Source organism: Pezoporus wallicus, unplaced genomic scaffold (assembly GCF_028554395.1).
Source record: "Pezoporus wallicus isolate ANWC-B61680 ecotype Strahan unplaced genomic scaffold, APGP_CSIRO_Pwel_v1 contig_227, whole genome shotgun sequence".
Lineage (NCBI taxonomy): Eukaryota > Metazoa > Chordata > Aves > Psittaciformes > Psittacidae > Pezoporus > Pezoporus wallicus.
This window is the reverse complement of record NW_026635704.1, coordinates 5,279,776-5,294,413: the sequence shown is the minus strand read 5'-3', so window position 1 is coordinate 5,294,413 and position 14,638 is coordinate 5,279,776. Positions and strand designations below refer to the sequence as shown.

Below are 14,638 nucleotides of genomic sequence, written 5' to 3'. Positions count from 1 at the left end.
TCAAGTTTATGTTCTAATAAAACATTGCTTCTTCAAAGCCCTTTCTGTATTTTTTTCGTGTGTTCACTTTAAAGAAAAGGTGCAGACAGGTCTGTGTCATGTTTGAGATCAAGTCATAGCATAAAACTTAAAAAATCCAGCTGTTAAAAGAAATTAGCCACCTTTGAAAAATCCAGCTGACTGCATCATAAACACTCTGAGAAAACTTGAAAAAAACTTTGTGTACCATTTGTGGGAAGATTCTTTAGTGATTTTTACAGATTAGTTTACTCTTTTAACAGTTTATAGCACAGTTCTCACTGGCTGTAGGAGCTCCTGGTGGAGCTGCCAGAGCATTTCATGTTAGGCCAAACATGGGATGAGAGATCTTACAGAAATTAAAACAAGAATGTGCAAGCAGCGCTGATGTTTATGTGCAGGTACCAAGTGCTTGGTATCTGGAAGCGGTGCACCTGAGCAGAAGTTCCAGCTTCTTTAGGTACTACTAGTCATGCTTTGAGAGATTTTCCAAATTACAGGAGCTCCATAATTTTCAAACGATACTTGAAAATCTATATTCCTTTATGTGTAACATTAGTAAATAGTAGGAAAAAATACTGAAGACAAAACCTCTTCTGTTTGCTAGCTTTGGGAATTAAAATCCAAGGCTGGCTGTTACTAAATGCAGGTCTTCTGCTTTTGGCAATACTTCCAAGACAGTCCATACACATGTTTATAAAGTATAATAAATAAAATAACATGTATATATGCATATATAGGGAGAGATAGAGGGAGACTTTGCCTTGCCTGAAAGTGGACACTTGAGCCTTGCAGTTCATCTGCATATGCACAGCAGTTCCAGTATCTTGGACAGTGACATACTTAGTCTTGGGCACTCAAAGTAGTCACACTCAGTAGTATTTTATTGGTAAAATGCAGCTGCCCCTGTTTGTGTTGGCAGTAGTATTGGCTGGCATTTAGGGAATCCTCATTTGTTAATAAAAAGTAACTGTTTATATCCACCTAGTCACAGCATTTTTGGTACCTTTCAGCCTTACAGAGATGTTTCTGCACCTGAAGGGTGTTTTGTTACTAAGGTACTGCATACAATATCTGTTCTTTAAATCAGACTTTCTGCTTTCCACATTTTTCAAATATTCAAGGTCAGAATCGACCAATACTGATGCCTAAATAAGCTAAATGCCACTACATTGACACAAAAATAAATATAATTCTAAATGAAATCACAACAGGATTGTGTCTATAACCAATATAGGTCATAGAATGCTAGAATAGCTTGGGTTGGAAAGGACCATCAAAGGTCATTTAGTCCAACCCGCCTGTGATGAGCAGGGACATCTTCATCTAGATCAGGTTGCCCAGAAACACATCTAGCCTAGCTTTAAATGTCTGCAGGGATGGTGCATCTACCACCTCTCTGGGCAACCTGTGCAAGTATTTTAGCACCCTCCTCACATCCAGCCTGTATCTCCCCTTTTTTAATTTAAAACCATTACTTCTCGCCCTATCGCAACAGGCCCTGCTAGAAAGTCTTTCCCTATCTTTCTTATAGGCCCCTTGTAAGAACTGAAACTTTGCAATAAGGTCGTATCTGTTTTCACAGTCTGGAAGGAAAACTAATCATTTGTCCTCAACCATGAATAAGACTGGCGAAAAATGAATAAAGTAGCTTTCTTTACTCACTAGTCACATTTTCTTCATGCATGAAAAATGATATTGCACTCATTTTCATTGCTTCTGACATTCCAAATATAAAAAGTATCACTTAACAAGGTGATATGACATGGTGAAAACCTGCAGAAGTGAGTGGATATTTTTGCTTGTGCCATTTCCATCATTTTCATAGGACAGTACATTGCTTTTGTAGTTGTCAGTTTTGGGGTTTTTATCTAAACACGCATTTCTTTTTTCCCCCCACTTCTTGTGTCACTCTATCTTGCGCATCCTTTTGTGTACAAAATTTTATTTTCTTCTGTGCTTACTTCACAGAAAATTCCCATTGATGCTAATGAGAATCACCAGGATGTTTGGTTGCCCATTTACTCTGGAGCAACTCTAGTCTGTATTTTTTTTTGCAAGTATTGCACCTCCTTAGAATTAATATTTTAATGAACCAAATGTTTGCTGAATTACTGCTGAAACATTTTTGCAGTACAGAATTGTAAACAACAACAGCAACTGTAGCAAATTCGTCAGTTTGTTGATTTAAACCCTCTGGGTAAAATGATGAAATATGGATGATTTAGCAAGTTTGTGGATTAAAGAAGCCTGAATTTAAAGGATGCTGAGTACCATCAGCTACATTGTATTTTATTCTCAGCTTGATTTCAGTGTGTACTTTCAAACTATTAAACTGCATGTAGTACCTAAATATAGACCTAACCACTGAACCTACTACATCACATTTAAACTTTTTGACTGATGAAATATCATCATCCATGTGTTCAAACATGAAAGTACATCTAGGGAAATCAGACATTTTAGAAGGAATATGTTTATAGTAATATGTGCACTTGCTATCTCTTATGAATGAGTACTGAATTGATTATAATTTTATGTTTTCTTGTGGAATCATTTTTTCCTGGCAGATAACTTGTTTCCTAGTAGATATACCAGTGAATAGATGCAGTTATATTTTGTATGTATTTCTTACGTGCTCATATATGTTATAAATGATTCTGGAGAAGTGATCCACCATAAGAAAGTATGCCATGGCTTTTCTGTTTTGTTTTGGTGTTTTGTTTTTCTGTTTGCAAGGTTAATGTACTTCCCCCCCCACACCCCAGCCCAATCACCCCTTTTTTTTTGGTCAATATTAAGTGTTTATTTGTGTATTTATTTTCTCCACATGCTTTAGATTTATATAACCATCTGGAATAGCATTCATTATTCAGCAGTCCTTTTAACATATGACAATAGTAAAAGCTGAAAGAGGAAATTTCTACATGACTTAACACTGAAGATAAGTTGACTAGATTAAAAAAAAATCCAACATTGTAAGAAAGACTTCAATGCATTCAGTTCACTTTTTTTCTGTATGAAGACAGTATAGCTTTAAGTAAAATGTATGTGATGATTTCTATCTAATGATTATGCCGTGTCATTTTATTACTTTTTTTTTTTTCTTCTTCTTGGGAGATCCACAGTTAGGTGTAGAAGCTGAGTTGATCTTTATCAGAATTCCCATGTCTGTTAAAACAGATACTGTCAAACAAAATACTGAATTCCTTCATGAGACGGCAGCCTTTCAAAGACAAGGGCTAGTAAAGGATTAAGGCACTTACTGGGGGCTTCCATGAAATTTATCATAAAATCATAGAATAGTTAGGGTTGGAAAGGACCTTAAGATCATCTAGTTCCACCCCCCCTGCCATGGGCAGGGACACCTACCACTAAACCATGCCACCCAAGGCTCTGTCCAGCCTATCCTTGAACCCTGCCAGGGATGGAGCATTTACCGCTTCTTTGGGCAACCTGTTCCAGTGCCTCACCACTCTTACTGTAAAGCACTTCTTCCTTATATCCAATCTAAACTTCTCCTGTTTAAGTTTTAACCCATTACCCCTTGTCCTGTCACTACAGTCCCTAATGAAGAGTCCCTCCCCAGCATCCCTGTAGGCCCCCTTCAGATACTGGAAGGCTGCTATGAGGTCTCCATGCAGCCTTCTCTTCTCCTAGCTGAAGAACCCCAATTTTCTCAGCCTGTCTTCATACAGTGGGTGCTTCAGTCCCCTGATTATCCTCATGGCCCTCCTCTGGACTTGTTCCAGCAGTTCCATGTCCTTTTTATGTTGAGGACACCAGAACTGCACACAATACTTCCGGTGTGGTCTCACAAGAGCAGAGTAGAGGGGCAGGATCACCTCCTTCGACCTGCTGGTCCAGCTCCTTTTGATGCAGCCCAGGATACGGTTGGCTTTCTGGGCTGCAAGCACACACTGTCGGCTCATGTTCATTTTCTCATCAACCAACACCCCCAGGTCCTTCTCAGCAGGGCTGCTCTGAATCTCTTCTCTGCCCAACCTGTAGCTGTGCCTGGGATTGCTCCAACCCAGGTGTAGGACCTTGCACTTGGCATGGTTAAACTTCATGAGGTTGGCATCAGCCCACCTCACAAGCATGTCAAGGTCCCTCTGGATGGCATTCCTTCCCTCCAGCGTATCGACTGAACCACACAGCTTGGTGTCATCGGCAAATTTGCTGAGGGCGCACTCAATCCCACTGTCCACGTCAGCGACAAAGATGTTGAACAAGACCAGTTCCAACACCAATCCCTGAGGGACACCAATCCCTGAGGGACACCACTCGTTACTGGTCTCATTGAGCCATTGACCGCAACTCTTTGCATGCGGCCATCCAGCCAGTTCTTTATCCACCGAGTGGTCCATCCATCAAATTGATGTCTCTCCCATTTAGAAACAAGTATGTTGTGTGGGACAATGTAAAACGCTTTGCATGAGTCCAGGTAGATGTCATCAACTGCTCTACCCCTTTCCATCAGTTCTGTAGCCCCATCATAGAAGGCCACCAAATTGGTCAGGCAGGATTTCCCCTTAGTGAAGCCATGCTGGCTGTCACCAACTGTGTTTTCTTTTTGCTTGACCTTTGTCAAACCCACAAAAATACAATGGCTTACCTCTGGATTTTAGATTTACCCATATTCTGGTAGTTGTGTAAACCTGAGATTTCTTGTGTGAATGTTTCATGTTCATCTGGCCCACAGTGTGTTTCTGCTGATTATGGCCTTCTTACATTTTAGATTACTGAAACAGTGAGAAATAGAATGTTGCAGATGTGTGTACTGTAGATTTGAGTATAATGTAATCAGAAACTTTTAGAAAACAGTGATTGCATGGAAAAGTGCATGAATCTTGCCTTCTTGCTGTCTTTCTTTCTGCTAAACTAAAAATTAAAAGTTTTCTTCAGCAAAGAATGGATACTCATTCAATTACTTCTATTTGTGTTACCTTTGATTAAGGATATCTCCGATTATGTTATAATAGCAGTCTATAAATTTAGTACAGAATAATGCCTTTTAGGAAGTAAAATATTCAAATTTCACAGTTAATTTCCCTTTTTTGTTTTTTTTTTCAACTTTACAAAGTCATTTATTTCCTCTAGAATGAAAATTAATGAGAAGTTATGCTTGATAAATAATCTAAAGAAACTGCAAAACTGTACTATTGAATAGGTAAACCTATTTCAGATAAAGGTACAGTCTGGACTCTAAACACTTTCCATTTTGAGAAATGGCTGAGGAGCCTGTATCTCATTAAAATACCAAGGTATCATCACCCATCCGAGTAAAATAATAATAATAAAGAAAACCAACTAAACGGCTTAAAGATTGTTTTCTAATAACTGTTTGAGAAATGTGTGTGCTTACATATTTATGAGAGCAGTTAGCTATGCATTTATAGCATGCAATTGCAACAAATCCATTTCTTGACTTTTATGAAAAATGTAGGGTTTAAATTACCTCATGCATTTTATTGATGCTTTTTCTTTCTACAGTAGACATTGTGTTGAATTTTATTTCCTTCTGTGATATCATAGTATATGTATTAATAGAATTATTTCCTTGTGATTTGTTCAACCCAGAAGTATTAATGTCTTGAAAAGCATGCTGTATTTTTTAATGTGATGTCTGTGCAATCATTCAAATTCTTTATTCGCACGTGTTCTGGAACATGATTACTTCGAAGGTAAACATCAATTAAACACATTAATAACACTGAAAAATAGGGCATGAATTGACTAGCAGTTCATGTGAGGGTTGTTTGAATGTAAGTCTTTGAGCTCTACATTCACATTTCTTGTTTGATGCTGAAGTTGGGACCATAGTGTAACATTCACCCCCCTTTTTTTTCCCCTCTCCTACAAAGTTTATCAGTTTGCTGAATATTTTCATTTGTTCCTTTTTTTCTCAGCTCTTGAGGGCAGGATGCAATTGTCACAATCAGTCAAGGATGTACCTGGTGATCAGTTAGAGTAAGGCTAAGGAATCGAGAACATTTTAGACTCTGTCTACATCATATACTGCAGTCCACCAACTGAGCACAGCTGCAATTGTTTTTTTTTTCCTAACTTCTTAAATCTATCATCCCAGAGGTGCTACCATTATCATTGATGGGCTCAGCCTTAGCCAGTGGCAGGTCTGCTTTGGAGCCAGCTGTCATTGGCACTGTCAGTCACAGGGGAAACTTCTGTCAGCTTCCCACAGAAACCACCCCTGTGTTTGTTCCACTACCAAAACCTTGCCAAACAAAACTCAGTACAGGGCCTTCGTATAGAGACGTTCATATAGCTGAGACCCACAGCAAATTCTCTTTTAACATGTAGATTCAGCACAGCGCAGATCACTTTAGTGTTTGTTTGTCTCTTTCTTTGCCCAGCTATAAATAAGGATTCTAATGCGAGATTTGAAAAAGTATCTTGAGATTCTCTAATATACTTTGAGATTTAAATACCTACCGAATACAATTACTGTTATGTTAATAGAAGCAAAGCAAAATGTTTTGGGGTGTTTTTTTTTAGTGACCCTTTAATTACAGATTGCCATATTAGGGGGAGGAAAATAAAGAAACTGAATGAGTGACTTTGTTTTGCAGGTTCTTTCATGTTGGTGAATACATCTGGGAGATATGCGGGACAGAAAGCTCACCTCCTGCTGCCCCATCTGAAAGAAAATGATACACATTGTATTGATTTCCACTATTATGTTTCAAGCAAGACTGGATCTAGCCCTGGCACTTTGAATATATATGTGAAAGTTAATGATGGTCCTATTGGTAGCCCGATCTGGAACACATCTATCACTTCTACTTGGAACAGAGCAGAACTGGCAATTAGTACTTTCTGGCCCAATTTTTATCAGGTATGTTTTACTTGTCATGAAATTTTGTTTCTCATAGTAGTTACCTGGTTCTTAATCATAATGCTGACTTTAAATCAAAATATTTTCTGTATTTTTTTGATCTTAATTATTTTTTGTAGATAATGCTGATTGCTTTTACGTATATGTGGTTGTGTTTATATGTTTACATCTATTTTTAGAAGATCATGAAGTGTATGCACAAACACATGTTTTAAAGGTGGATGAAACAATTATATTGAAACAATGTAGAAATTTTACCATTGATGTCAGTCAGTTGCATTTGTTTCATTAGGGATGCTGGAATTGAATGCCAGTAGATTTGATTGCAGTAGAATCCTCAAGTTTGATCTAGATCACCAATAGCTGTTGCTTTAGAACCAGCATAATCCTTTGAAACCTCAGTTTAAGTCTTCAGTTTGAATGCAATATCCATTTGATTTGGTCAGTAGTAGACATAAATATAGCAGTAGCTTAAACCACGACACTATTGTAGGAATAGTCTTCTGATTACATCCTAAAGATTTGGAAGTTCTCTTGACATTTCCTAAGGGTGCTGCTTTTCTGTAGGAAAGTTTACAGATGATACAGGTATTTATCGTTGAATAATAATTCAACAGTTTTCTCCTTCCCATGAAAATACAGTCTGTCTCCACAAGCAAGTAATTTGGTGTAATAACAGCAGACCAGTCAATCAGATATGTTATTTGGGCTCCTCTCATCTTCCCTTGCAGTTTGGAAAGTTTGGGTTGGATTTTATTTGGTCCTGTGCACCATAAAATCACAGAATAGTTAGGGTTGGAAAGGACCTTAAGATCATCAAGTTCCAACCCCCCTGCCATGGGCAGGGACACCTCACACTGAACCATGGCCTCGTCCAACCTGGTCTTGAACACTGCCAGGGATGGAGCATTCACAGCCTCCTTGGGCAACCCATTCCAGTGCCTCACCATGCTCACAGTAAAGAATTTCCTCCTTATATCCAGTCTAAACTTCCCCTGTTTAAGTATGAGCCCATTACTCCTTGTCCTGTCACTACAGTCCCTAATGAATAGTCCCTCTCCAGCATCCCTATGGCCCCTCTTCAGATACTGGAAGGCTGCTATGAGGTCTCCACACAGCCTTCTCCAGGCTGAACAGCCCCAACTTTCTCAGCCTGACTTCATATGGTTTGAAGTTTTCTGAAGAAAAGCTGACCCAAAGATGGGGGTTCTTTGACTGAAGACCTCCCTAGGAAGTACAGTATTGTCATTCCATAGTGTTGTTCCAGGGGGTGACAACATTTTAATACCTACATCAATACCCTGATTACCGATGTCACAAGCAGCAGAGCTTTGTTTCTGTTCTTGCATGTGATGTTTAGGCTGACCAGGTGTTTGGTTCCCTATCATATTCTCATTATGGTATGGCGATGTCCACTGCAAGGTTCTTTGGGGGGATTCTAGTGGACTTTTACCTGTGGCTGTAGCATCTGTTCTGTAAGGGTGTCTCAGGTGAACTGAAAATACTCCTTTTGAAATTTTTTACATCTAAGTCAAAAACACACTGAAGAACTTTCTGGAGTCTTTCCCTATGTGATTGTTTCAACCACAATCGACACAAAAAGCCTGGTCCAAAAGATGAGTTTGGAGTGCCTAGCCCATCTTGCCCTTGGAACATGGGATAGGTGGCAGTGAGTGCAGTATTTGCAGACTCAAAAGAGCATACTTACTCTTCTTGCGTCAGATAGTGCGTTCCTAGGTTGTGTAGGGACTTTTTGCAGGGTCCACATTTGCATGCTGTGCTGTGCCTGAAGTGGCTAGGAATTGCTACATCATTGGGGCTTCCCAAGAGAATTCATGGTAAATTTTTGGACATCTCGGCAAACTTAAGTGGAAGGAGTCATGGTGTGGATCTTGTATAACTGGCTCCAGGCTTGAGGAGTGAATACTGGCAGAAGGGCAGGCATATTGGCAGAGTTGAGGCTTACCTCAACATTGTGGGAGCAGCTGTGTACTACCCGTTTCTCTGGAGCATGAGGCTGTATCCTGACTGCGGAGTCCAAGCTTGATTTAGCCATATCTTTACATGTGTCGGGGTGAAAGGTCAATGTGTGTTTTGTTGTCTGTCAGAGTTCAAGGACTGTTTGCAAAGTGCACTTAATCATATGGTTTAATTTTACGTAGTCCTGTGAGGAGCAGAAGTTGAAGTCAGTGATCCTTATGGGTCCCTTCCAACTCAAGATACTTCATGATTCTATGACCTTACTGCAAGACCCCACATTTCCAATTTTGTGCAGATGTTGAGAATGCCCTCCAGTGATTCCAAATAGCCTTCCTGTCTTCACTGAAATAATAAGGACCAGTCTTATTATTAGCCTCAGTAGTTGGTGGGAGTAGAGCATTCAACAGACAATTTCATGGCTGACATTGGATATAATGCTGGCCAGTTTGTAACATGGGATGTACTGGAGGGTTCTGTAAGCATGCTGGATGGTTCAGGAGTGCTATGTGGTGTGTGCACATTTCACAGACACTAGGTGAATGTGTGACTCTCGCACATGCCTCAGTTTGGAACATTATGAACCCATCTGCGTTCGGAGTGAATTTGGAGAGGGGCTTCTAGTTTCCTGTCTTTTGGGTTTTATGCAACAGAACTAACTGGTCTGTGAAACAACAGTTGGTGAAGACAGCTAGTGCTTCATAGCCTCACTCTAAACCAAAATGTTAATGTGGACAGGGGAGTCTTAATAGAAGAAGACTTGACTCTGACTAGTAAACTTAAGCTAAATTAACATGTTAATAAAAATCTAGGTAAGCTCTGATGGTTTTAAATGTTACTGATATTAGTAATAATCTGTGTCAGATTTCTAACAATATGATACATCTAACTGATGTCTGAATAATATGGATATTTGGCCATAGAAATAGAAAGATAAACTTTCTAGTCCGCTTTCTTCTCAAGACCTGCCATCTGGACTGATTCACCCTTTTTCACAGGTGAACCCTTATATTCCTGGATGGGGTACTGTAGTTTAGCATATTACCATGTATCAACTGATACGTAATAAATACCCGAGTCTGTCTGTAGTGGATTGCCTGTTCTCTCTTTGCCTCTGGAAATACAGAATTTTTTATGTAGTGTTTCTCTTTCTGAGGAATATAGTAAGTAATTTTCTTTGCATTTGCTGCATATAGTCTGAAATAATACCTCCTCGGGTATCACAATTTAGCTGACATGCCAGTATGTCATATGCTATAGTAAATCCATGGCAGTCCAAGGAATCGGTGTAAAATAGTGTAACTTCACTGGTTTCACTGTAGATAAGCTCATTTATTTTGGGGAAGCTCTGTCTCCATTTTGACAGGTTATGGTCAATCATCTTCATTTTGTTTTCTCCATCCTCTCAGAAATCTGTGATGCAATTTCCTCACTCACCCAGTGACACTTGCAATTTCTTATTGTTTCTGAATTCTTTTTATCTATTTTCATGCTTCTCCTTCTTCACAGGGTCTATTTTGGGGGGAGGCAGGAAGTTTGCTGCATGCAGCTGGGAGAAGGGAGGGGAAGGAGAAGGAGTGTATGTGGGTTTTGTGAGAATGTGTGTCTAAATTAGGTGAGAGCTCAGATGACTGCATGTATGGTAGGAGAAAGCAGAGGGCCCATCTGACAGGTGTCTAGCACCCAGGTCTGTTTCCTGAGCTGCTATTAATTTGATTCCAAACTCTGACCTCTTTTGGCACAAATGCACATGTTTATCACATAACCTCCAAAATGTACAAGACTTCCTCCCAGGGATTTTCTGAGGCTGTCTGTCCTTATTAAACAGAATGTAAAAAAGTCTAAGAAAAAAATTAAGGAATGATAGGGCCATGTTAAATTCATATATGAAAGTTGGTAGTTTCCCAATGAGTAATCTTCAGGAACGCACTCGATGTTACTACATGAAGGGACAAAGCAATGTAAAAATTTGATTTTCTTTGCTGGTTTTGTATCACATATCCATGTAGACATCTGCATGTTTGTGAATGCCTTATAATTTTGTTCCATTAGTAGGAGACCCACAAGGTGTCAAGCTGCAAATGAAAACAAAATGTACTACAAAAATCTGAAGACAAATTACATGTGATAACATTTCGGAGTTATAGTATTTGTACAGTTTGGGATGTTTAAAAACACAGTGGTGGTGGTCTGTTTTGCTGTTGATTCATGGAAAACATAGGCAGCTCCCACTAGGTAGCTGACTAGAAATTAGGTTGTGAAAAAGTGAATTAGATTGTGAAATGTGGAGTGAATTTTAATCCAGCTTGTAAAGATTTATTTCTTTAAACTGTGTATTATTAACACATAAGTGCAAAGCATTCAAAAGATTTAATAATTGACAGTATTTTATTATTGTAACACCAGTTACCCAAGCTTGTTAATACCTTTCAGGTTGGGTTTCCATTTAGAATTGGCTATTTGGAAGTACAGTCTCTGAAAAAAGTAATTGATTTCTTTTAATGTGCACTTTTCCTTTTAGTAGGTAATTATTTGTGTAGGTTTCACCCCATATGAAAGCTGTATTACATATATAAATCACAATGATAACTGGCATGTAACAACAGTAATTGTAGTTTAATTACTGCTTATTTAAACTTAAATTGTCAAGTATTCTTGTGATTAAGGATATGTTTCATTCTATAATTAATGGTCCTCTAAGTGCTACTGCTTAACATCTACCATTGACTTTAGGGTGTATCTACGTTGGGGTCCAGTTACTGATTACAGCATAGCTGTAGTAACATAGGTTCAAGCTGCCAAACACCTTCTGAGGGTTAAAGAAATCCATACAGCTTGTTCTTTTCTGCTGGGCCTCCTGGTCTCTGAGCTATTTGTTTCTAAGTAGCTGGGATATTTCTACAGGAGCTAGTCTTATTTCTGTATTATAAAATCCTTTTAGGAGTGCTCCCCAGAGAGCGCATTGCCGCCTTCTTTTTGTCATTGGTCACAGGAGAAGTTTGTTTTGCTGAGCTATTGTCTACTTGGTGCATCTTAAGCAAGAGAATCAAGGAGTTTATCATGCCATTAGAGACAGCCTCAAACAAAACAAGGCTTCGCATAATTACTAAGACCTTCACCCTCCATACTTGAATAGAATTAGGATGTACACAGAAAAAGAGGATTAAATACTATGTAGGTTTCTATGGGTAATGGTGAGCTGGTTTTTACATTCTTGAGGAGCAGTCTCAGTATGTTAGGAAACATTAAAATTGATGCTTGAGATCCGAGTCCTGAAAAGTCTGCTCCCTAGTGAGGAAAGGGTTGGAATTTTTGGGGGGTTTGTTGTTGTTTTATTTAATTTTTTTTTCCTCATTTGGATGTTTTAGCAGGAGGCAAATCTGTTGATTTCAGGCTTGTTTCTTGCTTGTGTCTTTGGGGTGGGTTTTTCTTTCTTTTTTTTTCTTTCTTTTTCATGTTTTTCTTCCCTAGGTTAGGTAATGATTGTCAGAACAATTATTACTATTTAAAATATATTTTATGGCTTTGAAGCATTGCAGTTTTGGAACTTTATAAAATGCAAAATGCCACTACTGGATCGAGTCTGGTGAGCGGCTTGCATTCCACAATTTGGAACAGCGCTACTGCAAGTGACACACCTTCCCCCTATCAGTTTTTATATTTTGCATTTTTTGTTTTGTACTTTGTACTTTTCTGGGAGCCAGGTATGGCAGCAGTGAGCTGAAACAAATCTTGATTAAATAGAACAACAAACACTGCAGTTTTAAAGTCCAGAAATGGAATTGAAAGGATTAAAAATAGCTTCCAGTGAAGTAATACTACTCTCTATGATGCTGCATGTTCTTTAAACATAAATTCCTATGAAGCTGGAATGAGAAAATAGGGTAAGAGGCTGGCAGTAATTCCTGATCTTTCTCCGTAAGGACACAAAGGAGTTACAGTATCACTTCACGCAGAGATGAGATTTATCCTTTATATTCTGACACTTTCTCTTGTAAATTAGGAGTTTAGGGAATAAGAAGCAGTAGATCTAACCTACCTTTTCAAATCTGGTCTTAAATTTTCATTTGTTCCATAACCTGCTTTTTATATGCTTTGCTTGGAGTTTGGCTCATGCAATGTACTTAAGTCATCAGCTAGGACTGAGAATTAAGCTTCTTGTGCAGTAAAGGTCAGGCTCACATTCTCGTGTGTTGTGTGTGTTGCATTCAGCTGTGCGCACACAGTTCCTGAACTGTGCTTTGAGCTCAAAAGAAACTTTGAAATGCATATTGCATTTTGAATCACCACCCTGTGTCAGGCATCTTAAATAGTTCTTCTTCATTGAGTTGGGTGATTTGGGAGTAGTTATTTTGAGAAAGATGTGACCGTGTCAAACCTCATACCTAAATTTAAAAACCTCAGCAGTCTAAAAATGGCCAAGAGTAAGCAGGTGTGAGCTTTTTGTCATATACACAAGTCTGTGGTTTCTAAACCAAGAAAGCTTCTGGCTATTCAGTAGAGAAATGTAAGACGACAACGAATTTAGAAACAAATACAGACAAGTAAGATTTAATAAGTCTTAATATCAAGAGCTCAGTTTTCAGCGTTGCTCAGCTGTAAGAGGTTTCTTCTGAGTATCACTCAGGCTGGCAGCAACCACCAAAGTCTTTAATGGGCTTGAGTGCTTGTGTGAATGGTGAATGGTAATTGTGCAGGAGTGAGGGGTGGGGAGGGAAATGGCATAAAGCAGACATGTGTACAAGACAATGCCAGTTTTCTGGAGAGAAACTGTTCCCAACACCTTGCAAAATATCGTCAAGGAAAGGCTATAAGCAGCATGTAATACATCACTGTCCCCTTACTGGGGGTGCAGGGAAGCAGGAGTGCAGCCTGACGTAAAGTAGCTTTATGAATACACCTTTCTCTTTATTGTGTTTGCAAAGTGCTATTTAAGTCCTGTGAAGTACAGTGTGTTTATATTAAGTACAATCCACCTTTTGACTGAAGGACTAATTTCTCTACAACAAAAGCAGGAATTTACGGAGTGAGGTTGTGTGGCAACCAAACCTGTTTATTTCCATTGTTCTTTGGAACAGGCAAGTTATCTTGAGTCGCACATTTTCAGCAGTAAGCATTTATGTTAGCGAGCAGACCCCCTTTCTTTGTTCATATGTAGCAAGGGGAAGTGGCAGGAATGAAAAGCTAATTTTGCTCTTCACTGAAGCAGGGAGGATCAGGGACAGTGCAGCGCTAAGCCGCTTCCCTGGTTCCTGTTTGGCAGGCCTGTGAGGGGGAGAGTGGTGTAAAACAGCTCGCAGGCTGACATTTGCAGAGTTCTTCCTGAGCAAGTGAATTGAGTGTTTTAACCAGTTGTTTCCGGACTGATAAGAGGGAGGAATAATAGGAAAAAAAAAAAAAAGGGAAATCCAAGGAAGTCAAAATGTTACAAGACAAGCTGCTTTTCAGCTGTGAAGTGGTGGGAAAAAATGGATGGGAAATAAGTTTCTAGGTTTCATTTCTAGTGAAATTACTAGTAAAACTGATCCAGATTTGTGAATAGTCTTGACAACCTTAATACATGCTTTTCAGTGAATAAATGAGGCAACAAATATTTCTAGGTCGATTTCTGAGCAACTTCGAACCCCTCTAACAGTGTGCAGCACACTTACTAGGACTTTCAGAAATGTGTCATGCGTAGAATCAAATTCTTTTTTAGTGCAAAGGGGAAAATGCTTAGTTAAGCAGATATTTTGGTCAATAATTTTCATTTATTACTTTAAATAAAACAAAATACTGGATTTG

The 14,638-nt window shown here is 38.9% G+C and overlaps 1 protein-coding gene across 12 annotated transcripts in view; it reads left to right on the top strand.

The window, feature by feature from the left end:
- PTPRM (protein tyrosine phosphatase receptor type M) overlaps nucleotides 1-14,638 on the top strand; it is a 471,112-nt gene that overhangs the window by 143,693 nt on the left and 312,781 nt on the right. For 11 of the 12 annotated variants that reach the window (XM_057397502.1, XM_057397501.1, XM_057397499.1 and 8 more), the window contains exon 3: nucleotides 6,612-6,877. The exons of the other annotated variant lie outside the window; for it this stretch is intronic. In XM_057397502.1, the coding sequence (XP_057253485.1) occupies nucleotides 6,612-6,877 (266 nt within the window). The remainder of the gene's footprint in view (nucleotides 1-6,611; nucleotides 6,878-14,638) is intronic. 12 annotated transcript variants of the gene reach the window in all.